The following is a 26,542-nucleotide window of genomic DNA, read 5'->3' on the forward strand; positions in this document are numbered from 1 at the left end:
AGAGAGGGGGGGAGTGGGTGAGCACGTGTGTCTCTTCTCTGTGTGTGTGTGTGTGTTTTCCAACTGGAAGAAGACAGACGGGCTGTTCAGTTTGGCCGTCCCCGTCCGCGTTACTTTTCCCCTCTCAAATATGGCTGCCTGAAGCTATGAGCCCCTCCTCGGTATTTATCATCTCCAGCGTTTCTTTGAAGCTCCATCTTCGCACCCCGGGGTCAACCACACATATCACCCTGGATCTGCACTGTGCAGGATCCTCCGCTCGCCACTAGGGGGCCCCCACGCGCATTAAACGAGCCAGTGAGTGTGTGTCTCATGCGGTGCGGTTTTCGAGGGTAACAGAAGAGGCACCGCTTTCATTACACGCTCTTAGACAAGTTATGATTTCGGAGGCGGAGGCGGTGAGTTACAACCGCATTTTTGAGGCGAGATTCCCGCTCGGTATTAGACAGACAGGCAGCCACGGAGCTGCACGGACAAGCAGACACTGGATCTGCACCGCTGGGGCCACGTTGCTTCCTCTTGCTGACGATTTGCATAAAACAGCCTCGGTGAGTCGGGTATAATGGAAGCAGGATTGTGCTGCAGATGTTTCATAGCAAAACGGCCCAAATCCTGTTTAGGGGTCAATTAACTCATTTACTGCCATTGACGGCTAAAGACGTCAAAGATCCCTTTTTTTTTTTTTTTTTTACTCGGTTGAATGAGTTAATAGCACCTGAAGAACATCTTCTGTCCAAAAAAGGCACAGAAAAGCTGGTTCATGTGTTCATTTTCAATAGATTAGAGTTTTGCAAATCCAGATTTACAGGTGTAAAGAAAAAGTCAATCTGAATTCCGCAGCTGTTCGACTTCTTACATGGACCAGGAAACTGGACCCCCAAAAACTCTACACCGGCGCCCTGCGTGTCAAAATTGATTTTAAAATCCAACAGTTAGTCCAAAAAGCTCGGAATGGTTTTGAAACTAAATATTTTGCAAGAACTTTGCGTTCCCTAGGATACTTCCAGATCCCTCGGGTCATCCGGTGCTGGCTTATTGAGTGTTTCTAGAACCAGAACCAAACAAAGTCAAGCAGCGTTTGGTTTTTATACTCAGTTGCGGAACAAATGTCCTGAACACCTGGCATCCTGGGATCTGCTCAAATTGTCCGTATCTGGTCGGAAAACTTCACTGCTGCTTTTTCATAAATAAATAAAAAAAAAAATAAAAAAAAATCCTTTCACACAGTGATAACAAAGGTGGGAATTAAAATCCAGCACCGACCTTTTATGCGGAGAGTTTTACGGAAAATGATTATGCAGTTGTTGCATAATACGGCTCACTCACAAAGGGTCATGAAAGCATAATCGCCTTGGTGGAGGTAATTACCGCCCTTAGGAAAATTCTGTTTATACTTGTTGTTCTTCTCAAGGCCTCAAGCATGCAATCTCTCCAGAAATCTTTTTTTTTTTTTTGAAATACGGCTGAAATTTCATCTTTTCATTTGGAAATGTTTGGCCTGCAATCCCTTCAACAGCCAGTCCTGGCCTTCAATCGCTGATCCTCCAGTTCATGGCCAGTAGCAGTTCCCAAAGCTGCAATCTCTCCAGCTGGCACTCCCGAACCCCAAATATTGGCCCACCGTAGCAATAATAGTCAAAGCAAGGCATCGCCTCTCCCAACATCTAAATTAGATTCAGAAGTGTTTGACGAACAGTGAATCTCAAACCTACAATCGCTCCAGCGGTTGTCTTGACCTGTAGGTCTTGAACCGGCATGAGAAGGCATCCTGGTCAGATGCGGAGGAGTAGTGGATCTACTCTGAGCCCCTCCCGGGTTGGCTGAGATTCTCACCGTACCTCCAAGGCAGCGCCACTGCCAACTAGAGGAGTGGAGGTGCAATTACACTTTATTTTAGTACGGTGGAAAAAAAGCATGTTCCCTCAGATTCACACACACCCCCCCCTGAGCATCGCACCGCGCCCCCCCACGGGAACCCGCCCCACTATTTGAAAAGCACCGGTATAAGGTATAAGCATATACCTCCTCCGTATATAACCTTCCACTCGAGCCGCACGATTCCGACAATACGGCCAGTGACAGTTATCACCCACCAGCGGCTGTAAAATGACTCAAAACGAAAAATATGATTCACTTTCGAGAGGCGATAGACCTTAGCACAAGACGAAATATGTTTTAGTCTTTGGGAGAATACGTACTTTGGTCGCTGGCTGTTGAGCGGCATGCCGTAAGGTTCCTGGAGTTCGTCCAGGAATCTCCTGCAGCCAGCAGCTGAGAAGGCCCACTTTCTAACGGGCCAAGAATGCGCGAGAGCTCCTTCAAAGGAGAGAAGTGCGGAGAAAGCACGTATAGCCGACTCCACAGGTTCCCACATTCGAGCCGCTGCAACCGCTCACTGAAATCGAACACCTGTGGCAGAACAACAGCAACAACAAGGGGAGAAAGGATAGGAAAAAAAAAAAGATGCAAACGAAATGTCTTCATGAATGGCGTCCATGCACAAAACTCACGTCAGCGTTTTTTTTTTTTTTTTTAAATCGGATTTAGGAACGCGCATTGAGCATCGCGACGGGCTGTTCGAAGGGTCGCCGAAGATGCCAGGCGAACACGACCCGGGACAAAGAACTGCTTGTATCATATCCGTCAGCTTTCAGTCCGGGGCGGGGGGGGGGGGGGGGGGGGGTCCTGGGGGCCGCCGGTGTGAGGCCTCTCTGTGATAAATGTCCGCGCTACTTGACTCTGTCACCGGGCCCTCGGCTGGAACAATGGCGAGGGTCAAAGCGGAGCAAAGGGGCCACTTTCCCTCTCTGTGTTTATTCCAAACGGGTCTGCTCCACATCAGGGCTCGCCGGACTGGAAAGTCAACAAAACACTTCTCACTGTTGTCTTTACTCAAGCTTGTTTATTTGTGACCATTCATCATCTCCGTACAGACCTCGCGTTTCGTCGGCGCAGTCGCGCTCTCGTGCCGCGGGCCAGTCAAACACAAACGGACGGAGATGGATGCGAGGCTGCCGAGGAGGAAGCACACGACAGCATATGATGTATGACTCATTTACGTTCGGGGAATGCGTTGGGAAAACAATCGGCACACGCTAAACGCCTTGCAATCAAATGTATATTGGAGGTGGGGGGAAGTAATTAATGACTGAAATAATGTTGTTGCACAAGTGTGCACCCCCTCTTATAACGGGGATGTGGCTGTGTTCAGAATTAACCACGTACAGAAATATGCCTGGCATCATTGAAAGTATCTCTGACGGACACCAAATCAAGTTCAGCTGTTCTAGAAGGCTTTCCTGATATTATTTCGTTTTTGCTTATTAGCCTGAAGGTTTTGCGCTAAAAACCGATTGTTGTTGCAAACTCGGCATAAGTCCCTCTACATTTTCTCATACTAATATAGATATGGTGTAATAAAATGCTGATTAGCAAATGATTAAAAATTTTGTGTCATCAATAGAGAGAAACAGGCCTTTTGGGAACAAGAAAAACGTTCAGCTCAATGTGTTAAAAAAAGTGTAATCATTGTTTTTTTATTTTTATTAATTCATTCTGAAAGTAAGTAATTTTCAGATATGATCAGAATTGAAAAAAAAAGTTATAAATGTTAGTTTGCGTTTACATTATGTGCAATTAAGGAAGCTTTTGTAAATGCCTCAAAATCGCTAGACAAATGTATTCCAAAGCAGTCAAAGTTTACAGCAAACCTGTCATCCCCCTCTTAACCTGCGCCCACCCCACTCCCCCTCTTTCGAAGGAGGGGGGGCAAAGGGGGGGCACGCCCCCTCCCACTCCCCCAGCGCACAGACGCTCCAAACTTTTTGAGCGCACCGCGGAAACTTCCCAAAGACTTTTGAACGGTGACTTGCAGTGCACTGAGAGGAGGAAGAGAGGAGAAAGACGCGCTTTTGGGGGCACCGGAGAGGCAACGTGGTGGGGATGGCGAGGAGGCGCGATGGTCGCCCCGCCGCGCGGCTCATGTGAGGCCGCTCCAAACGTGACATTTTGGAAGGAGACGCAGACAGAGCAGTGAAAGACACGAAGGAGGGAGATCGGAAGTAGACGACAAGCTGCGGGTCCTGCCGTCACCTCGACAGCATGGTGTGTGTGCCGGGGCTCCGCTGGGTGCTCTTGAGCGCGCTCCTGCACCCGGTGGCGCCCTGGAGCGCGCGGCCATCCGGCAGACCGAAGCAGTGCGTCGCGCCCAAGTCGGTGAGTGCATGGTGCATGCTTTGGGACCCAAAGCAAAAACAAAAAGTGCATTTGAGTCACATTTTGTGACGTTTGTATTCTGACAATTTCCTATCAGGGATGGAAATTGGTAGTATATCAAGTAAGAAAAAAAAAAAGATTAATTCCATGATAGCGTCATTGGATAGAGTTGAACTATACTATGAGAAAACGGAACAAAAAAAAATAAAAATCTAAACGTTACCAAATTAAAGTCAAGATAAACTGCTGGGTCAAAAATCATCCAGTTTTGGTTAAAAAAAAGTAAGAAAAAACTTTTTTATTTTTATTTATTTATTTATGTTAATCTGATATTACAAAAGAAAACAAAAAAACATTCATTCCATTAGTGGTATGCATTGGGAACTCAATTTGAAAAGAAGCAGAAAAACGTAAGACATAAGGAGAATTAAGTTTTATTATATAGCGATTTTTAAATTTTTTTTTTTTTTTCATGCAAGAATCAAGTCGTCCAAAAAGAAAAATCCAAGTGTAATGTTTCTATAAAGTGAGAATATTTATCGCAAACATTTTTTTTCTTCTGAAAAAAAACCTCCAAAAAAACAAACCAAAACACGATTGGCCATTTTCACAATTATGTTATCGATTCCTGAATTTTTTACTTGAATTTTTTTCAAACCAGTTTTGCAATATGTTTTAAAATTCTATGTGTATTATCATAACAAAAAAAAAACATCAGCAAAAATACTTTTACTGTCAATGCGTTTCTGTAATGTTGCTCATGTTAAAATAATGCAGATATAATTTTCTCTCAGTGAAATAAATTGTCAAAATGAGAACTCGGTGGAAGTGAAAGTTGATGCCCGTGAGAAATGGCGACCAAGTGCCAGCTTTAAAAGCTGTTTATGTGACAAGTGCAAGTGGGGAACTTGGAACACGTTTGCTGATCTTCCAGCAAAGTGGGCACATTCCAGCAATAAAACAATCTACATATTCGGCAAAATCTTTTGTATGCATGTTTCAAAAACTAAAATAAAAGTTGTAAATCCGTGCAACAGCATGCTAAAGACGAGCCGTTTCAACAAGTGGGCACTGTTCATCCAAGATTGTGAGCTTCAGGAGATGGTGCTCCATAACTTCACATGACTTCCAACACAGCACGGCGCACTCTGGTTTGTGTTAAGAGTAATTACAGCCATAAAAAAAAAAAAAAAAAGGAGCCCAGCACGTCAAGGCTCTACGAAGAAGTCCAGCGCATAAGCTCACCACTTTTCCATGTCTTAAAGTCTTCACTTGAGTGTGTATGAGCTTCTCACTGCATGACATGATGACTAATGACATGGGATGCTGTGCACACACACACAAAAAAATGAAGAAAACGAGAATGCCTTCCACTTTGTCTGAAACTGAAAATTCAATTAAAGTTCTATTCCTGCCGCAAGGCACGACGACGCTCTGGATTAAATAAAGCACCCTGGATTTATTTCGTCTGGGCGGAAACTTTGCCAGTTATCGCAATATGTTCATCGCACTTAATTTCGATGATAAAAAGCGAGTCCCGCAAGACGGTTTGACTTTCTGGCGTGCGCTTTCCCCAACGACAAATTCGGCACTGGCAGCGCGTGATAATTGGAACTGAAGGAAACCTTGCTCCGATCCACCCCAAAGCCCCAAATGCAAAATTCTGACTGATTTCCATTTCTGTAACATAAGCGGTACAAGTCGCAAACAATGCAGTCTTGTCAGCAACCCCCCCCCCCCATCCCATGGTGTCAGAAATGTCACAAACCAAAATCTCTTAGCATGTTCCCAGTAAGGCACCGCCTCCTTTCAGCATTTCGGACGATATGAGCTCCGCTCGGTATATTTGCACTGCAGCCTTCAAATGCTTCCCGGGGCCCAAAGAGGCTTTGGCAAGAGAGCCGTACGGAGCTCGACAATAAACGGAGGTCTGTTTACAGACAAGTGGGCCTCTCTATAAACGGCACCATGGCAGCACAGCCTGATGAGGCGTCATATCTACTTTGCCCCCCCCCCAAATGATATCTCTGTCTTGATGAGCAGCGCTGTCGCCACGGCAACGCTGGAAGCACGCTTTGAGTGCGCAAGGGCCTCATGTTTGCCCTTGAAACTTTCAAACGGGACATTTATTTATTTTTTTTCAACAATTTGTATCTCGTCGACATCTGTAAGCATTCTTCAAGGTGTTTGTGAAGCAAAAAGAGTCGAGTCGAGCAGATACTGTACCAGGACTGGCTGATTCTATGTGTCTTCAGGGGCGGAGCTAGGGGGTGGCCAATGGTGGGGACTCTCCACTGGTCAACGGGACGTCTCGGGGAAGATTTTGACAAACGTGATTTTGTGATGCGGTTAATTTCTCGAATAAAATCGAACATGCTCTTAATAAATTGAAAGCTGGAAGTACATTTGATTGTGAAAGTAAATGAAATTAACTTTAGAGTAAACATTTTCCCTCGTTTTCATCTTTGTCAATAGTATGAGCTTTCAGTTTGGAAAGTCAGATGTTTACTTTATTACAAAGGCAAGTGTGATTTATTTTATTTTTTTTTTAAATCTTATACTTGACAGATAATCCGGATATTTAAAAAACTAAAACTAATACAAAAACAAATGCAAATTAAACTAAAATGAAGCAATAAAAAAAAAAAAAAAAATAAACTTGCACTATTCTTTCAAACATAATTTAAAAAAAGTGAAAATATAATAAAGTACTATCATTAAAAAATATATATATATATATTTTTTTACATTTTTCCTGCTTGTATCCCGCTCCCAGCAAAGCGACATGAACTCCTTCCTATGGCAAGTGAAGCGCGCGCCTCCGCTTCCCCCTTCCTACCTGTACGGCACCATCCACGTGCCTTACACCCGAGTATGGGACTTCATCCCGGACGTCTCCAAACGGGCTTTCCGCAGCAGCCGCAACGTTTTCTTCGAGCTGGACCTGACCGACCCGCTCACCGTCTCCAAGCTGACCAGCTGCCAGTTGCTCCCCCACGGGGAGAACCTCCAAACTCTGCTACCTCGAGACTTGTACCGCCGCCTCAAACGCCACCTGGACTACGTCAAGCACATGATGCCGTACTGGATGACGGCGGACCAGCGCGGCCGCGGCCTCTACGCCGACTACCTGTTCAACGCCATCGCGGGGAACTGGGAGAGGAAGAGGCCCGTGTGGGTGATGCTGATGGTCAACTCGCTGACCGAGTGGGACGTGAGGTCCAGGGGCACGCCGGTGCTGGACTTGTTTTTGGCGCAGGAGGCCGAGAGGATGGGGAAAACGACAGGGGCGGTGGAGCGGGTGGAGGAGCAGTGTCACCCCCTCAACGGCCTCAACTTTTCTCAGGTAAGGAGAAGAGTTCTTACTCTTTTAAGTCTATCTTCTTACAACGGCAGCGGTTGCCATGGCAACCTGCCCCAAATAGGAATGGCCATTGGAAAACAATACAACTGTCCATTACCACGAGAGTTTTAATCGCTACTCAATGAGGCAAACGCACAAACTTGGCAACCACTTCCGTTAACAACACAGGCTAAACTTAGCTCCTCCCTGACATGCAGAAATCTTACGGCATTCGAGATGTATCAAGTTGGTATAGAGTGGGGCCCTCAACTGTTGGCGGGGGAAATAGCCGGTCGGCAAATAGCAAAAATCTGCATATAATTGACGCCCGTTGAAATGCATTGTCATTTTTAGAACAATTTTTTTTTTATAACTGCAAAAACGTGTTTTACGTGAAAAACAAGGGTTGGCATCCCACCCAAAACCTCTTCTATCTCTCTCAGCTTGGGTTGTAATTGGGCCTCTTGAAATGTCGTTTGGTGAATTTTGAGGGCGTCGCCATCCTCAAAAAAAAACCTCGCCAAACTTGTCCAATTTGACAATAAGCAAGACAGATGTGCAAAACTAAATGGTGAAAATTTGCTTTGTCGTAATAACTGAAAGAGGTTCAACCTTGCAATGCCACGCTTGGCCTTTAGGGGGCATGAGAAGCTACACACAAGCCAACCCGCATGAACACCAAAATCCCAAAAGGAAATCCAGCACTTGAATGCTTTTCTCAAAGAAACGTGGAAGAAGAAAACACGAGGAGGAGAAAAAGTGATCTCAGTTGACCGGCCGTCCAACGTCAGCACGGGACAGATCGGCCGAGGTGAGAAGAGCACAAAGCTCTCGACTTGTTCTCTTGTGACGAACAACCGAAAGCTGACTGGATCAAACCCATAACGCCACGAGCATCGCATCAATCTTGAATTCATCGTTTTGGGGATGAACAAATTAAGCGCGGGTGCATTCAATTAAAAAGAAATGAGCGAAGCAAATCCTAAACTTTTCCTCTCATGGGAGGTCCCATAAAATCCCCCAATGTGCCTTGACAGCATGAGGAAGACGCGGCTGCGCTGAAATTTATGCTCTCCTTTGCTCTTTTGATGTCAACAGAGGAGGAGAAATATCTCCGTCATGCACGACGACTCCCAGCCCAACATGTGCTTTGCATGCAGGCCATGTCCACACACATGCAGATCTTCATTCCGTGCACGACTGAATATGTTGGGGCCTTCGCCTCCACGTGATAGGGCAAAGGGGGGGCCCCGCCAGCTAATTTTAGCGACAAACACGCCATGGGCATCTTCGCTTTCATTGCAACTTCCTAACGACGCTGTCACAGTGGCAGTGCATGCGCGCGTGCACCTTCCGTGCCGGGAAGCTTTGCGGCGCCCTAAATATGCTGAGCAGTCGTTGTCAGCGTGGAAAAAAAAAAGGTGTTGTCGGGGGGGGGGCGGGGTTGCCATTTGGGAGGTTTAAAAAATGCACCGCCTAAACTTTATCGAAACAACTTTTCTTATATGGAGGAACCTCGATTATAGATTATAAAAAAAATAAAAATAAATAAATAAAACATATCCAAAATTGTTTTGTCCTTTTTTTATAGCCTAAAAATGCAGTTTGAAAAGTTTGACAGTTTATTTAAACTTACCTTGTTGGTGCTCGGGGTCCGGAGGATGGCGTGCATCTGGTCGCGTTCATGAGCCTCTTCCATATTTTTATGAGTCGATGCCGTCATGTATCTGAAACATCATGAAGGAAAAAAAAAAAAAGGGCAAAGATAAGACGAGGTTGATACGACACACTCCTTTGGCGCTCGCGGCGATGCTAAGCTAACGTCCGTCACTTTTTCATGACATTTAAAGGGACAAAGACTCGCTAACATGGCCGCCACATTTGTCCATTCACTGCTATTGTTGGGAAAGTTGCCCCTCCCAACATGGCCGCCGCATTGATGCGCTTTTTAGCCTGCTCTAGTCTACTGCAAATCTGGCAAATTGTGGCCACTTTTGGAACAAACAAACTTAAACAGCTACCGTATTTTCCGCACGATAAGCCGCTAGTTTTTTTTCACGATTTTGAACCATGCGGCTAATACAAAGGTGCGGCTTTTCTGTGGATTTTTCTTTCACCACTAGGGGCGCTCTATAGTTCAGAAAATACGCAAAATAAATCTCCATTTTTTTTTTTCCTCTTGGGTCTGTTCTATTCTACGGTATTTTGAGTCCGCTACAGCCAGGCTTTGTTGGTCCCGGGTCCGTTCAATCAAAGTTCCTCACAGTTCACAACTGACTCACGGTTCTGCCATTTGGGGGTCCAATCTCGGTTCTGGCCTGTCTATGTGGAGTTTTCACGTTCTTCCTGTGCAGCCATTCGGATCTCATTTCGGTGTGAATGTTTCAGTTTGAGCATTTCTTTGTCCAGAGCCTTCAATTCAATCTGTGGTTCTCGTCAAGTTCCGTCACGCAACTCCCTAAATTTGACACCGATTTGGAAGCATGCAATTGCCCGAAATGTCTCGATGAATTACGATTTCAGAGGAGCTAATGCATGTTGCCAAACCATGATCGTTTAAATAACGCATTAAGGGGCACGTCTAATTTCTTTTGTCTATTCACCATGTCACACGTCATTGGTTGACAGGTTTTGGCAATTTCACCCTCGAAACAAAATGACTTTCAAGACATTTGAGGAAAGGTTCGAATTGTAACCTTAGCTCGATTTCGAATTGGGTCGACGCGGACATGTTGGGATCCAATAATTGTCATGGAAACGATTATTGTGATTTAATCTGAACACTACGCTTGATCGGCTCGCTGATGTCAGAGCGATACGTAGACGATCGACGCGAAGGCGGTCGGGTGGGGGAATCGGAGGGAAGTCGGTGAGACGAGATGGAGGCCGACTGGGCTTGTGTGGTCACTGCTTCAGCTAATCTGAAACATGAGTCACGTTAAAAAGGGAAATCCGCGTTGGGAACGCTTCCAAAGCCTGCCGGCCGACATGCTATTTGTTCCCAATAAAGGCGGCTTACAATATCATGTCGCTGACTTTTGCGAGAGACTCTTTCCAAACAAGAGAAGAGGTCATTCGTCATCCGTAAGCACCTGGTCTCCGACCGCTGAGAGACGGGCGAGCTCAGAGGAAGTCGTTTCTCCTCGGCAGCCCCCGTTTTCGGAGCGGCGATCGCGGCAAGTCGCCGGAGCATCAAAGCGCATGAGATCTCGCCACAGGCCATCGGAGATCACAGCGAGGTGTGGCTTGTTCTCATCACGCCGGAGCGACTTCATAGAATGCGGAAACAATGGCCGGTCACGGCGCATGCTTCTTGCCTCGTCGCGTTGACGCTGATGTCGCTCGACAGGCGCGTTCTGCGGTCAGCTGTGAAGCCCGATGCTTAATAGGCGCATAACCCCGTCTGGAGAAAAGCGAAGGCTCGTTAAAGGGTGCAAGCACAAAATTTGATTTTTGAAGTACCTGACGGTCGCGTGTATTCGTCATTGACGTCATCCGGAGTCCAAAATGCGTTCTGCGTGGGCCGAGGGAGAGTTCTGGAAGATGGGGAGAACCAATCAGCAAAGATATTTAAATAGCAGGGTTGAGTTTATATTAGATTTTAATTTAATCCCACTTGCAACATGAAGCATGTGATGGTAATAATTCCGCCGGGTCATATTTTTTTTATGCACGGCAATGACGTGACGTTATATTTAGCGACGTCGCCACAAAATGAGGCCTTGTATTGCGCCGACAAAGGTCACTTTTATATTGTCATGTGAATGTCTAAACGTTAATTTTATTGTATTAAAATGAAGTATAATACGTGTATTTGGATATTTTGAAACATAGGGGGCAGTAGAGAGTTAATTCCGACTTTTGGAATTACGCCACCAACGTACGAATGGAACTCGTTCGTAACCCGTGAACCTTGGCGTATTGCCTAAAATGAAGGCCTTCATAAAGAATGTTGCGGGGATGGTCTTTTGTTAGAGGCCACACAAATATAAAAGATAACAGCTCGGGTATCTCCAGGGTGTCTCCGCTCAATGGGCCTCCTAGCAAATAAACAACTTTATTTATTCTTTTCCCCTGTGTCACGTTACAAGCTGAGCCCACTGGCCTGTGTCGAAGGAAAAAAAACAAAAAAACCGCATCATATCTGTGGCGCCTGACTCCTGGTTAAGGGTTCAGGGGTCACGTGGGAGGCGGTATGGGAGTCAGAGGGGCAGCAGAGCGCTAAGGAGACTGGCAGTCTGCCGGGGTCAGTCTGGGCAGCGGAGCAAGGAGGCCAACCTTTGAGCGAGTTTTACACCAGTTGGGACTTGAAAGGTGTGGCGATTTTTTTTACCGCGGAGGAGAGGACAGTAGGAGGCGTGGTACCGTTGGTAAGGTGGAGCTCGGTTTTCAGTTTTCCATCCGTTTGCTGTACCTTGACCGGATCCATTTAAAAATGTGGTTTCTCAAACTGAGGGGCCCGGTCTCCTGGAGGACCGACAACTGTAACGTGAGGTCCCGAAAATTATTTGACGATGATATGAATTATTTTGGCTCATATGTCATGAGATTAGGTGTACCTAATGAAGCGTCCGATGAATGAAAAAAAAAGCATTCCGCGTCTGAACTTCTGCTCGCTCCATCATCCTGTCTGTCGTGTCCTGAGGCTGCCGTTGTCCTGCTGCTCACCCAACATGCACACACACTGAAAAAACGAGGGATGACAGAGGAGGGGATTAGATTGAAAGTGCGCGGGCGGACGTGTATCCTCTCTTTAAGCAGGACGTCTGAGGGTGCTTCGCATCCAGGCTATAATTATCTGCGCAAATATGCGGAAAAAAAAAAACCGGCAAGGTGGCGCGTATCAACCCCCGATCATCTGCTCGCGTCGGCAGGCAGACGGCGGTCCCACTGTTGCCCTAATGACTTAATAGCCCCCCCCGCCCTCCTTAATGACCAAATAGCCCGCTGCCATCCAGAAGCACTTAGACAATTACATGCTGGCCAGGACTCGGCAGGCTGGCTGAGAGATGGAGGTGCAGAGAAAATAAGGGGTGTTTGCTCGACACGGAGGATAAATCACACACAGTGTTTTTATAGAAATTGTAGGAAAACATGAGATTAAAGAAGAAAAAACAGTGAAAGTGGACGGGGGGGGGGCGGGGGGGATCAGTGAGCCTTCAAGAAGTAGTCTATTTAGAGTTTTTATTAGTGTGTGGGAAACAAGTCATTCATCAAAAGTTGAAAGAGGTAAATTGAGCAATTAGCACAAAAATCGGGAGGAAAAAAAATATGTTTGTTGTTCTATCTCTAATCTGAGAGAAGTGGCAGTAAAACAGGCCAAAAAAACATGTCAGGGAGCGTGGCGACATAGTTGCATACTTGGTTCACTTTGTTTTACTAAGACTTGGTTTCTCACCAGATTCTATGACGGTTTAAAAATCTCGCCGAGCGTCCAATCAGAATTCAGCAAGCTCATGTTGCCAGGCAGATTTCATGATACCAGTAATAGTCCGAGGCCTTCAGACACAATTGTGCGGGTGTCTATTCTGTGTCTCGAGGTAACTTTTACCGTTGATGGACAGTAAGGCCTTCTTGCTGGTCTTACGTAGAAGGTGATGAACTCGGCTTGTGATTGGTTACTCACTCGTGAGGGGGCGGAACTATGCGGAATCAACACACCCGAAAGTTGTCACTGGCGACCGTTTGAAAATCTAAAATATATTTTTGCTTTTTTTAAACCACAATGGCTGAAGGAGGGAATTTAATTGCAGATACGCTTGCGAGGCCATTTTCAAGACGGACCTTTCAAGAGTTGTAAGAGTGTTTCTGTGCCACTGGTGAATTCTAATGAGATGCTCGCAAAGGCCTTGAATTTCCCTCGGGATTAATAGCAAAAGCCATCCATCACAGTACCCTGTACTTCTGCTTTTCCCATCAAGGTGACACACCGCCGTTGACGAGTTGTTTTGGGATGGAAGACCAGATAGTTTTCCAGAAGTTGAATGAGGTTAATCTCAGGTTGTCCGGGCCACGGGCTGATTGATCACAGGCTGGAATGTGACGGACTGATTTCCTCCGAGACCCACTTGGCCCCTCTGGAATGTTGTTGTCTACTGGGATGTCCCTGTTTTATAAGTTTGGTAGCTCATATTTAGTTTTCAAGCGGAATAGTATCTTTGATGTGCGTGTGTACAATACGTGTGATGAGCAGCCGCATTTTCACCAGTTACATTTTTTTTTCTTGATTTTTGATAGAAGGGGAGCAGTTGCACGGAATACAGTATGAGGTCTTCTGATGAACAGGGCACCTGATGTCACACACACACACACACACACAACGAAACATTGAGCTGCCTGGTGATTACAAATATCTTATTTAAAATTCAAATATATTCAAGGTTAATGAGTCACATGCTGCTTCACCGAGTCTCAAGCTAATTTACTAATAAAATAAATAATTTCTGTGGGTCACAAAGCCAATACACTTGGGCTGCATAATTTTGAACAATAATAATAATAATAAAAAAATGGCTTCAATATTACTTTATTATCATATTTATTATATATTTATATTATGATATATTGTATTTTTATTATTAAAATATTACTATATTATTAATTGATCATGCGATTATTTTTCGATGCAATGTATTTTTTTTAACAAAGAAGCAATAAATCAATTTGTATTTATTGTAATGTAAATATCACATTTAATGCACACTTTTTGGTGAGGCTTTACGCTAAAATAAAGGAAAATGAACCAAATTAATATAAAAAACAAAACAAAAGAAAGCCTACCGACTGACCGAAATGAAGCAGTACGCTCGACCACACACACTCGCGCACACTCCCCCCAAATTGCTTCCTTTTTTAAGAGTACTCTTTTAAAAATGAGTTTAAAATGTTAAAATGATTTTGCGGTCTATATTTATGACCTAAACCATTAATACAGGGAAATTGTAACCAGGTGGGGACAATTATCTCATGACACGTTCTGGTAAATTTCCATTGGAATTTACATGACAAAAAGATCTTATGATCGAAAAAAGTACAATCCAAAATTGGATTGATTCTATTTCCATTATTTGTCATGGGGGAAATGAATCATCAAGTTGTGAGGTCAGCTCGCTATTTAGCATTTATCTCGGGCGTTGAACCACACGCGACAACGAGTACGTGTGGACCAGGTGGAAGAAAAACAATTTCCAGTGCGGCTTGGCATGCAACTTTCCAGGTCCTGCTTCCTCACTCACACACACACACACACACACACTGAGTAGCAGTCATAAAAAGGTGCCAGCAGAGAGCAAGTGTGTGTGCGTGCGTGTGTGTGTGTGTGTGAGGCAGGATTGTCGAGGATTAAGTGGAATTAGCGCAGCCCTCTCACTGAACCCACTTCTAATGTGACCCAAGCATCTCCTGCGCACCCTTCGCCGTGTCCGCATTACGCACAAGCCAGTGGAGCGCTTCGGCAACGCGTCACTCGCCTCTCGACATCATTTGCACTCCCGTATACACGGCGCCCTTCTTGCATCACAGCCTTTTTGTATTTTTAGCGACTTGGAGGAGTAATTAGAGCCGGTACGTCTTACTGTGTCAAATTAATTTGTATTATTTATTTATTTTTAATTAATCACGGTTGAAAAGTTATGCATTTTTATTTGTTGGAATTTAACACTGTTTGGCCCATTAAGCACAAAAATAATCACCAAATAAATAAATAGAAATATATATCAATATTGAATAATTTAAGAGGATTTTTTTCATTTCCCCTTCATACAAAAAAAAAATAATCACCTTTGGGGATTCTCTTAATGGGCATCACTCCAGCTCGGACCGCCCCTTCCTAGAGCTTTCAGGGAAATCCTCTAAATTGTCCGTAAGTGGGAATGCTTGTTTGTCGTTGTGTGCCCTGAAGATGAGGAGGAAGCAGATGTGCGACCACCGCACCTCTTAAAACACTGTGGGTCAGTGAGATTCATAGAAAAAAGAAAAAAAATCCAAACGGGGGACACGCGGCCTCACGTTACGTCAATCTCGTTTAAAATCCGTCTGACCCCCGCTGGTTAACGAACGTGTTTTACGCCGCTTTGCCCGGGTGAGAACGCTCCGAATGCCGCTTGGACCTTTGAAATTCCCACGACTTTCTCTGAGCCTGATTGACTGAAGGGGGCGGTGTCCTTCATCACTGGCCTCCCTGTGACCCCCTCCCCCCTCGATCATTTTGGCTAAACCCACGCTAGCCCCCCCCCATCGCGCAACGACACCAACCTGAGCCAATTAGTCTGCGCAGATGACGTTTAATAGGATAAGCGGTCGGGAGAACGTATCTGCGGCCAGATTTTTCACCAAGGGACCCATTTCAGGATCCTGAACAAGAAGTTGACTGATTGACCGATGAGCATTGTTGGATTCCTCTCCATCTCACATTTTGGATTCCATAACGCAAAGATAACTTGGGCTAGCCCGCGTTTGACGTGTGACCTGGTCAATCCGTACCACGGGAGTAAAGGAATCATGAGAAGGCGGGAATACAAGGGGTAGTGGATGGAAAATAACGTAGTTCACGTGAGTGGGAGTGGACTTAAGCGGGATGAAAATGTAAATTTTTATTATTTTGCTTCACTACTTCATCCATTGGTGTAGATGAAATTGCAAATATGGTTCAGTTTTGTTGTAAAATAGGTGTACTATACACGCAGCAGTTTCATGTCTTGCCAGTGGGGGGCGCACTCCTTTGCTGAAATCCAGAAATTGATTTTTCAACTGGGTGAAAGTTTCTGGGGCGGCACGGTGGACGACTGGTTAGCACGAGGGGCTCACAGTGCAGAGGTTGTGGGTTCGATTCCGCTTCCTGTGTGGAGTTTGCAAGTTTTCCCCCGTGCCTGCGTGGGTTTTCTCCGGGTATTTCCGTTTCCTCTCACATTCCAAAAACATGCGAGGCAGGTCGATTGAACACTCTAAATTGCCCGCAGGTATGAGTGTGAGTGCAGATGGTCGTTCGTCTAGGTGTGCCCTGCGATTGGCTGGCGACCAGTTCAGGGTGTAAATGTAATCCAATCAAATAAAAAACAGTAATTAGGCCGGTATCCAAGTGTGCCTTCTTGCGACGGCCACTTCTCTTAAACTTCAAAAGTGTTCTGCGCTGTGTGCTGCATGTACAACCAAAACGATATCTCACTGAGGCCTCATCGCGTTCTCAAGTTTTATTTCAAGCCGTCTTCCCCTTTCCGGCGCGGCTTATATCACGCTCAATTTCACCTGTCAGTTGACGGGGGCGGCGTTTCCAGCCCTGGAACCGTTTAGACGTAATATCACACACATGGCAGCGTTACGGAGCGCAAATGAGACGAGGAATCAGATGTACTTAGTGAGTCGGCTCCGCTTTCCGGGAAGGACGGCGAAAGGAAGAAAAGGAGTAAGATGAGACACTGGACCACGAGACTCTAGGTGGGTGGCTCATCTCTCATCTTTCGGCATTTGAGTACATCTTTGTGGCCGACTACGTCAGTGGACAACAATTTTTATTTATTTATTTATTTATTTTTTGGGGGGGGAGCATGGACAAGTTTCTGAACAACCAATTGAAGGACACAAAATGTGAAAAATCTGATTTCTTCAGCAAACACTGACATTGCTAATATAAAGTGTTGTATATAATTTACTATACATATTATAAATATTATAATATTAATTATAATAATCATATATAAATAATAATTATTATAAATAAATAAATATTTATATATAAAATTAGACAGCACATGCCATGGGCAGATTAGATTGACATGGCAACACATCAAGGCTGTCATCTCATTGGATGAAAAATTTAACATCCACATATATGCACTGGAGGCAATATATTCTTGCTTTTTTTAAAACTACAATTGCTCCATTACCCCCCCCCACCCCACTCGCGTGCAGCACTGCATTCCGCGAACCCGAGTTTGAACCCCCCCCCCCCGCAACCACGTGACCGAGCGTGATTGGCCAGCGGTTGGCGGCAAACTTGTGCAAACAGATTAGCGGGGAAACATGTCAGCGTGTGGGGGGGGCCCCCGCCAGATGAATACGCGCGCTGTGTCGCTCACACACGTGCGATTGTGCGCTCCGGATGGGGCGGAAAGCATCCGAACGACGAGCAGGTGGAGCTTCCAACGCGTGCTGTCTTCGAATAAAGACGAGTCTATTAATACGCCGATTTTAATAGAGGAGAGTAAATCACGTGGCGCTCGTATTCCACAGCGCCTTTGCGGTTTGCGGCCTTCGGACAGGTAAGAAATCACAGAGTGCAAGCTATGTGCGAAAGGCCTCGGACTGCACGTTAAAAAGCGCTCTTGTGCGCTGTGCAGCCACTTTATTAGGTACACCTGCACAATGTAACGCGATGCCGATCAGGGCCCCGAATTCCTCATTTTTTTACGAAGCGGCGTTTGTTGACGCTGCCAGAAGTGGTCATAATTCTACTTGGTGTTCATTAGCGACGGCCGAGTGGGTGGCTGGCCGTTGGTCTGTCGTCCACGTGGAGTGGAATTTTATGGAGAGGTGTTTTAAGTATGCTGCCAACCTCCCGTAAGAAAAATAGAAACCCTGCTCAGGTCACTCCAGACTATAAAAATATGAAATTATGTTGACTAATCAACTCTCGAAGCAGTTTCTCAGCTTGGTTGGCCGAGACAGATGCGGCATTTGAGACGGCTGGGAAAATGTTCCACGGAACAAACTGGCTGACAAATTCATAAATAGATCATTTGACTGTCAAGTGGTTGCAAACGAGTCGTAATGAATCTTTTTTTTTTTTTTTTTACATACAATTGACCTTTGCCTGTCCAGACAAATGCACTTCAACCAAATTTGAAATTAGTTTCCATTATACAAAAAAGATATTCATGCCCAATGAATATATGTTGTATAAAGTTCACCGTATTTTCTGGACGATAAGCCGCTACTTTTTTACTCGATTTTGAACCATGCGGCTATTACAAGGGTGCAGCTTTTCTGTGGATTTTTCTTTCACCAGTAGGGGGCGATCTATAGTTCAGAAAATGCGCTAATGAATCTAGATTTTTTTCCTCTTGGGTCTGTTCTGTTTTAATTAGCAAAGTTGGTGCGGTAAGTTTTTTTTTTTTTTTTTTCCCAAAAAGTGCTGCTGTGGCTTATATATGGGTGCGCCTTATAGCCCAGAAAATACGCTAGTCCAAAAAGGTAGAATAAATTAACTGGATTTCTTTCATTCCACCTTCATACAAAAATTCACCTTTAATTGAATAATTCAAAAATATATATATTGTCTTCTATGCTGTCAAGGCTAATAGAAAAAAGTCACAATATTACAAGAATATGTCGTGTTTATGTGGGAAAAACAAAAAAAAAATGTTTTTCCCGCTTAGCTTCATCACATCCCAATGACACCGTCGATATCGATTTGCCCAGACTTCGACTCTAAACGGTGTCCCAATACACGTTCCCCCAACCTTTTCTGACTTCCCAGGTTTGTGGAATGCGAGCAAGGATTCCTGTGAGGATTCCTGGCGCACAGCTGAGTTGACTGAAAATCCAAAAGCAGCAGATCAATCTAACCATCAGTCTGTTGAATTTAACTTGGCTGCGCACGCATGCTTATTGCTTCTTGATGCATATGTCAACTCACCAAGCCAGACCACCCGCGCTACGGTCCAGCCAGCGTCCTATTAATAAGCCGTATTTTATTCACGACTCCTCCCTCTTCAGTATATGTGAATTTCATTGCTAGTGGGTGTCGGGTTGAGGTCGAAGGCGGATCGGCGCCACGGCCAGAGCGAGTGTTTTCTTTTGTACTTATTAGAGTTAAAAAAAAATACTCAAATTCAAATCAATATTGCAACGTTGTAAAATGTAATTTTCAAATCACAATTGACCTCAACTCTATATTTAAAAAAAGTCAGATTTGTTCAAGAAAAACTTTATTTAAAGGAAATTATTAAAAAAACAAATAAGTGGTATATTTCAGGACAAAAATTCATCTTTGCAGAAAGTTATTTTTAAGAAAAAAAAACTTGCGTATTTGGGAAAATGTTGCATGTTTTTGAGAAAAATTAAGGGAATAAAGTAGAATATTTTCAAGATAAAACATTTTGAGTAAAAAGTCACATTTATATATTTTGAAGGAAAATGCATGAGAATTTTTCTTTTTTTTATGGAAAAGAATTACATTTTCAAGAAAAATTTTACATATTTGAGGAAAAAGTTACACTAGACAAAAACATTTAGGTGTAAAATTTCAAGAATCATGCTGCATGTAAAGTAATTTTTAAGATTTTTTTTTCACTTTATTTTATTTTTTTTAGATTAAAGTCGCAGTTTGGCGAGAAAAGAGTCAACATACAATAGACCATGCAGAGAATCTTGTCGTGATATCCTCTAGTGCAACTGTCAAAAATAATGAAAAGCTAAGTATTTTTGTCACACCAACACCTGATAATTATCAATGTCAAGACTTGGATTCAGCACTCAAGTCTTGTCTTCGTGTTGCAATGTGGATCTGGAATAAATCACAAGCTCGCCATCGAATTCTTTCCTCGCCCTTCGATGATTGTCAAAGGTAATGGTTTCAACACGTACGCAGACACGCGGCCCAGCCGAGGGTGCCGCTGTTCTGTTGACAGGCAAAAAAAAAAGAAGAAAAAGTCTTGTTGGAGTGGAAGTACTACAAGTGTTTGCTATCAACACGCCAAAATGCAGAAAGGTGTGAAAAAAAACCTGAAGATCATACAATCGAGTCGGTGTACTAAAACGGTGTTGCCTTGGGATACGATTTAGTGGTGTTTAACGAGAGACAATTCATTATTCAGCCAATTTCGTCAACCCTTTCAGCAATGTATGTTTGAACACAAACAGTGGAGCAACACATGTAGACATCACTGGCAGAGAGGGGGGGGGGGAGAGAGAGAGAGAGAAGGAGGGAGAGAGAAGGAGAGAGAGAGAGAGAGAGAAGGACGGAGAGAGGAGAGAGAGAGAGAGAGAAGGAGGGAGAGAGAAGGAGAGAGAGAGAGGGAGAGAGAGAGAAAGAGAGGGAGAGAGAGCGAGAGATAGAGAAAGAGAGAGAGCGAGGGAGAGAGAAAGAGAGAGAGAGCGGGAGAGAGAGAGAGAAAGAGAGAGAGAAGGAGGCAGAGAGAGAGAGAAGGAGGCAGAGAGAGAGATAGAGAGAGAGAGAGAGAGAGAGAGAGAGAGAAGGAGGCAGAGAGAGAGAGAGAGAGATGCTTTGTCCCAGTGGAACATAAATGCATCACCATCACCGCGGCCTGTGGACCTAAACACAACATTCTCTTTGACTACAAGTCCATTTTTCTCAATCCCTTCTTACCCCCCCCCAACAAAGCTGACACATAGGACATCTCACTTATGTGGAAATCACAGCGGTAATTGCCTTCATTGCTCTCTCAACACGCATACAAGTTTAGATTTACAGGCTGTCGAGAAATGAAGTCCAAGCAAAGTTTGAAGTGGAGTATAAGATCAATGACAAAAATCGGACACATTTTCACTCTTGGTTTGTTATTGCTAATGTTGGACTGACGCTTCAAAAGTTTGACGGTCCCCACAGCGAGATGATTTCCATTTTCCGACATCTTCGACATATGGCGATAGACGGATCTTTTTTTACTTTTCAAGCCGTGTCCTCACAATTGGCAAATGACGGGCAACTATAAATGAGGCTGGCTTGACGCAAGCGACTGTACACGGGCTATAAATAGATTTCGCAGCATGCTATGTTTGTGTGTGCGACTATTTGGGAGCGTTCCGACACCCACGCCACACGCCGCTGATTATATTTATGCTTTGTTGCCAAGGCAAGATTCATTGCAAAGGCTGGAGAAAGAAAAAGTATAATCCGTGAACAAAAATCAGTTGAGCCATGAAGACAAAATCTGAGCAAAAATAATCTTATTCCTCAACTTGGCTGCCGTTTTCGCTGAGCCAAACAAATTGGAAGCGTTGCCCCTGGAAACCTAGACAAGAGAGACAAAAAAGATGATTCGGAGGGGAAAGAATGAAGGGCGGAAGGATGGAAGAAAATATCACATGGGCTTGTGAAAAAAAAAAGCCGTTTATGACTTCAGTGACATCAGTCTGTTCGCAGCATGATTTCAACTTAACTCAGCGGCGGGATGACGACAGCTCAACATATGGGCCGGATAGCCGCTATCGCACTCTTCGAGTCGAATGCTGATTAGCTCTCGTGTTCACAAATTAGCAGGGGGAAATTAACGTACCAAAAAATTGGCGCTTGAATAAAAAACAAACTTAGAGACAGCGATGCTAGCGGTAGCATCCATTGTTTTAGCAAGTGCAAGGCTAAGCTTGTCGCATTGACCAGCTTAAAGGGGAAGTCCATAAAAAAAAAAAAAAGTCTTTAAAATATGTTTTATGCTGCCGCCTGAGTCTTAATATATATTCGAAATAATATTGCGTCTGTGGAATATAAATTGGCAAAATCTACTCATTTTTATCCAGCTCAGGGGGCGGCCATTTTGCAAAACTGGTTTTCGACGGAAAATGACATCACAGTTGCTCAGGTGAGGACTAATCATATTTTCTGAGATTGGTCATGAGACACTTACAAGCTGAGTTGTCCCACTCGTCTCGTGAGAGGAACAGAAAGAATTGTTGTACACAAAAGGGTAATATGGACTCTGGGAGAAATTGATGCCATTCCCTCAAAAAAGGTAAAAAAAAAAAGCATATATTCAGACAAATTTAATACACCACAGACTATGACCCCATAACATAATTTACAAAATTACTCATTAAAATAAATATCTTACAGATGATTTCATAAAAAAAAAAAAAGCAAAAATACTCTCTGTAACTTCCACTAACGACCCAGGCTAAACTTCCAAACATACAAGGAGACCATCTCTTAGTCAAGATTTAGCACTTTATCAGTTCTTCATTCACACTAATTACGACTTTCCTATTAGTTCTTTGGTGAGTTCTCGTGCCACCTGTTGCACAGGTAAAACAATCGTCGAATGTTGGACTGCGAACACATTGAGGGGTTTCACTGTACGCATTTTTTTGGTGTCCAGGAGACATCTGGCTCAAAAGCCCCATGACAAAATATTCTCAGCCACCAAAGAATTTCTGATTGGCACGCATGTTCATCATGACAGGCATTACGTAAATCAATAAATCAATACGTAGCTAACTATCTATCATCCAACTATCTAATAGCTAGCTAGCTAGGTAGCTAGCTGTAAAAGTAAACAGTAATATGATAAAGGAAACTGGGATGAGGTTTTGATTTAGTTGAAGAAATACTGCGTTTGTTTTAAAAGGCGAAGACGCCAAAGTCAGAAACCAAAGTTTTCTTAGAGGCAGAAAACAAAAAAAAAAGCAACGACGGTCTCAAATGGTCGTTGGCTATTGTAAACGCATCACTGACTGTGGATGAAATCATTATGATGGATGTCTGCTCGGGTTCGGCTCCTCTGCGGCCTCTCTGCCCACCCAGGAGGACGAGCCGCCAATGTGGCTCCTGTCCTTAAAAAGCAAAACCATTGCACTTTTTTCCTCCTCTCGTGGAGAAACACAAATAAATTTGTTTTAATCAGCCATGAGCTCTTCGGGGCTCATCTTGGAAGGAATGTAATTGAAAGTGAAGGTATCCTAATATTATTGAAACGCAAACGCGTTCTCCGCAACGTGGGTAACACCCGAGGGGCGCTGGAGCAGGCCCCGATGACGACGCGGTCGTTCCAAGCGACTCGAACTCCTTCATTGTGACTCACAAATCACGCGGGTTATTTCAGCAAATGACGGCAATAACTCTCGGCGCTCCCTTCCTGTCTTGTCCTCTTTCCTCCCCACGTTGGCTCCCGCCGCTCCCTGGAAGTTCCTGATGCGGGGGGAAAAGGTCCTCCTTCAGAAAGGAGATCCAAACCGCAGGAACAGGAACGCCAAGGCTAACAGGGTCTGACAGCGGCGCTTATGTGCGTCTTTAAGAGCCGCACCAGTGCGCCAAATATCTGTTTGCGTTGCTTATGAAAAAAGCAAACATCCCTGGAGGAGCTCATTAACTCACTTCTCCGTTTTTATTTGCGGGGTTTCCACACGCGCGCATGCAGGAATGCTTCCATACTAAAAAAAAAAAAAAAACGGTCATAGGTTGTTCAGCCAGAATTTGATAGCAAAGGATAAGTGACTCCCTCGTCTATCTCATCCAAGCTCCCTCATGGCTTGGAGCAGCAGCCGTGAGATGAGAAACAGATGGGTGGCAGGCCAGTGAAAGTCAGCAACAAACGGGGACAGGAAGAGGAATCAAATGGACATAAGTCAAAAGGGGTGAGGCGGTGAAAGCCAAGCGAGGGGGTCAGGCGGGATGTAAGCGAGCGCGCAGCTGCCGAGAAACGACAATGGCAATTTATGGGCATCTATCTGCGGCGTATTGACACGCATGTGGTGTGGCGATGCACGCGGACATCTTGTTGGCTGTTTTGGCAACAGCCAAGGCGTGAAGCGAGAAGCGTGAGTGTGTGCTGATTACTAACCGTCACGGGTGCAGATAGCTAAACGTCACCGCAGCGGTTCACGGCTACGGTAAGCTTATCATCGCGTAGCAGTTGGACTGGCACTTTCGATTGGCCGAAAAAGATGAACCGTTCGCGACACTGCTATATGAGCGTTATAAGCAATCTTTTTTTGAAGGGTTTATCCCATGCTATTGCCATTAGCCTGTCTATGGCGTTTTGCATGATATGGTAGCCTTAAGCTAGCAGACTTTTTGGGCAATTTTCTTTTGCTGTGAATTTTCAGTAGGAGTGAATAAAGTACCTACCGTCTGTTCGTTTTTAAAAGGTAGAAGTATAAGGGTTTAATATGCTGGTGACCGTTAGCCCGAACAGACTTTTAATGTGAATCTCCCGTGTTGTGGACTTAACCTGTCGAATGAATAAAGAATCTACGGATCCCTACATTTGTTTTAGAGAGCATGATGTTTAGGGATCGATAATTACTGTACCATGTTAATTGCCTTTAGCCCATCTATGGCGTTTCACATGATGTGTTAGCATTAAGCTAGCTGACCTTTTGTGCAAATTTCCTTTGTTGTGACCTTTCTTTAGTGGTGAAGTAAGTGCATACCAACCTATCTTTCTGATTGTTTGAAAAAGGCAGACTTTAAAGTGTTTATAATTGTCTACGCAAATTTCCATTAGCCTGTCTTTTTAAGCTCGCAGACATTTGACGTGAATTTTAGAATGAATACAGAGTCTACTCATGCCTGTGTTTGATTTAAAGAGGCAAATATTAAGGGATTTATTATTACTGTAATATCCATGTCAATTTCTTTTAGCCCATCTATGGCGTTTTGCATTTTATGATAGCATTAAGCTAATGGACCATCCTTTGATAAAATGGTTTGGTTGATCATTTTGGTTTTTCAATCAGAATCGGAATCACAAGGATTATGTCTCCGGCGGTGTGAGCGACAATATTGCAGTAACAAGCAACTACGACACAAATACGTGAGCGGTAAAAAAAAAAAAAAAATTGAACATAGAAGTGAAAGTACGGAGTAGCTATTTGTCCACTCTCACTCCACCCTGACACACAAGATGGGAAGCAAGGAGCTCAATGTTGACTCACCCGCCGTTTTGGAGGGTTGCCATGGCCACTTTGGTGGAATGAACCAGGTGGGGGTGTTGATGTGGAGGATCAAGAAAATGCTGCAAAGAAAGAAAAGACATGATTAGGAGAAACAGTCGAGCGAGAGAGAGCGGGGAGTGTTTTGTTTTGGTGGAGTCAACATTCTCATCGGGCACGTCTTTTACTTTCTTCACATGGCGCAGTATAAACATGGTTCAATCTTGCGTGTGTTTGCATGCGTCTCCCGGTGTGTTAGCGCCTTTGTAATCAAGAGCGTGTGAGTCACAGTCACAGCACAAGTCATCCCCCTTTACATTCTTTTGCAATAATCCCAAAGTGTGCAAGACATCTGTCAGTGTGGACGCACATGTACACGCACCGCCCGTGAAACCACGGCCGCTCACCCGGAACCCATTTGAGAGCACATCAACACTCCCACTGTGCTGCTTGTTGATGTGACTCCATTTCTACTTAGCTGACTTTGACAGTTTACAACAATCCTTGCCGATGTTATAGTAGGTGCGTGTGCGCGCCGTTGTCATACAATTCCCATTTAGGGTGGGACATTTGGAAATCCGGACGCAGAATCTGGTGCTAAACCAGTAGTGAGCCAGTATAATCCTGACTGGTAATGGCAGTTGGTGGTGGGGTTAGAAAGTTTAGAAAATAAAAAATAAAAAAAAAGGTCCGGACTCGGTAGTGATTAATGGATTCTTAAAAAAAACTAAAATAAAAAAGAAAACAAGTACAATACATACAAAAATTTTAATTTTAAGTGAGATTTTTTTAAATTTGTTTAAATCCTTTGGTGAAATATTACAACGTAACCATTTAAACTTTCCTCTGGGAATGCTCAATTGAATGTCTTTTTTTTACCCAAATTAGAAGACATTGAAAATTATAAACTTGGCCTGAATGAGTTTAAAAAAAAAAAAAAAAACAATTGCTATTTTTTTTCACTCAGTATTGTGATTGCGATTTAATGTGTGATTATAGTTTCCAAAGGTCCTCTTCCCATACGAATTTTCTTTTTAATCCGATAATTCCACCTACGGGTGTATCTCCACCGCTACTTACTATTAAACTTTTTTTTTAATAAAAAAAAAAAAATTAAAAAGGTATTAAAATGTATTTAGACTACTTCTGGGAATGTTTATCTTAAATTAAGAAAACACGTAATTCCATTTGTGTAGGTGTAAATAAATAAATATGCTGAGGTGAGCAGTGTTTAATTTTAAGAAATCTTGCCTAGTCAAATTTTCAAAATTTCCCGTTCTATTTGTCGATTAAATTTAAATTGAAAAATATATTATTTCATTTTAAAAAAACAATCGTTTTAAAGTCCAGTTTATGTCACACAATCCATTTAAAAGCTTG

The 26,542-nt window shown here is 43.9% G+C and overlaps 2 protein-coding genes across 3 annotated transcripts in view; one reads left to right on the forward strand and one right to left on the reverse strand.

Moving 5' to 3' along the window:
- Window positions 1-2,688: 2,688 nt before the first annotated feature.
- The window catches only part of LOC148324823 (uncharacterized), a 40,760-nt gene continuing 16,906 nt past the window's right edge, over window positions 2,689-26,542 (reverse strand). Inside the window, exons 2-8 of one of the 2 annotated variants that reach the window (XM_088313192.1) lie at window positions 25,166-25,245; window positions 12,118-12,242; window positions 11,924-12,040; window positions 11,021-11,072; window positions 10,651-10,961; window positions 9,195-9,285; window positions 2,689-3,011 (exon numbers count right to left, since the gene is read on the reverse strand). In XM_088313192.1, coding sequence (XP_088169318.1) covers window positions 2,889-3,011; window positions 9,195-9,285; window positions 10,651-10,781 — 345 coding nt within the window. In that variant the 5' untranslated portion in view covers window positions 10,782-10,961; window positions 11,021-11,072; window positions 11,924-12,040; window positions 12,118-12,242; window positions 25,166-25,245 and the 3' untranslated portion in view covers window positions 2,689-2,888. Of the gene's footprint in view, window positions 3,012-9,194; window positions 9,286-10,650; window positions 10,962-11,020; window positions 11,095-11,923; window positions 12,041-12,117; window positions 12,243-25,165; window positions 25,246-26,542 lie in introns of both variants that reach the window. The other variant, XM_088313191.1, reaches the window with a different exon arrangement.
- Window positions 3,485-26,542, forward strand: part of trabd2b (TraB domain containing 2B) — a 48,586-nt gene continuing 25,528 nt past the window's right edge. The window contains exons 1-2 of the mRNA XM_088313188.1: window positions 3,485-4,215; window positions 6,992-7,561. Of these exons, the coding sequence (XP_088169314.1) occupies window positions 4,102-4,215; window positions 6,992-7,561 (684 nt within the window). The 5' untranslated portion in view covers window positions 3,485-4,101. The remainder of the gene's footprint in view (window positions 4,216-6,991; window positions 7,562-26,542) is intronic.

Source organism: Idiotropiscis lumnitzeri, chromosome 13 (assembly GCF_059441095.1).
Source record: "Idiotropiscis lumnitzeri isolate Australia: NSW breed Sydney's pygmy pipehorse chromosome 13, RoL_Ilum_1.0, whole genome shotgun sequence".
Lineage (NCBI taxonomy): Eukaryota > Metazoa > Chordata > Actinopteri > Syngnathiformes > Syngnathidae > Idiotropiscis > Idiotropiscis lumnitzeri.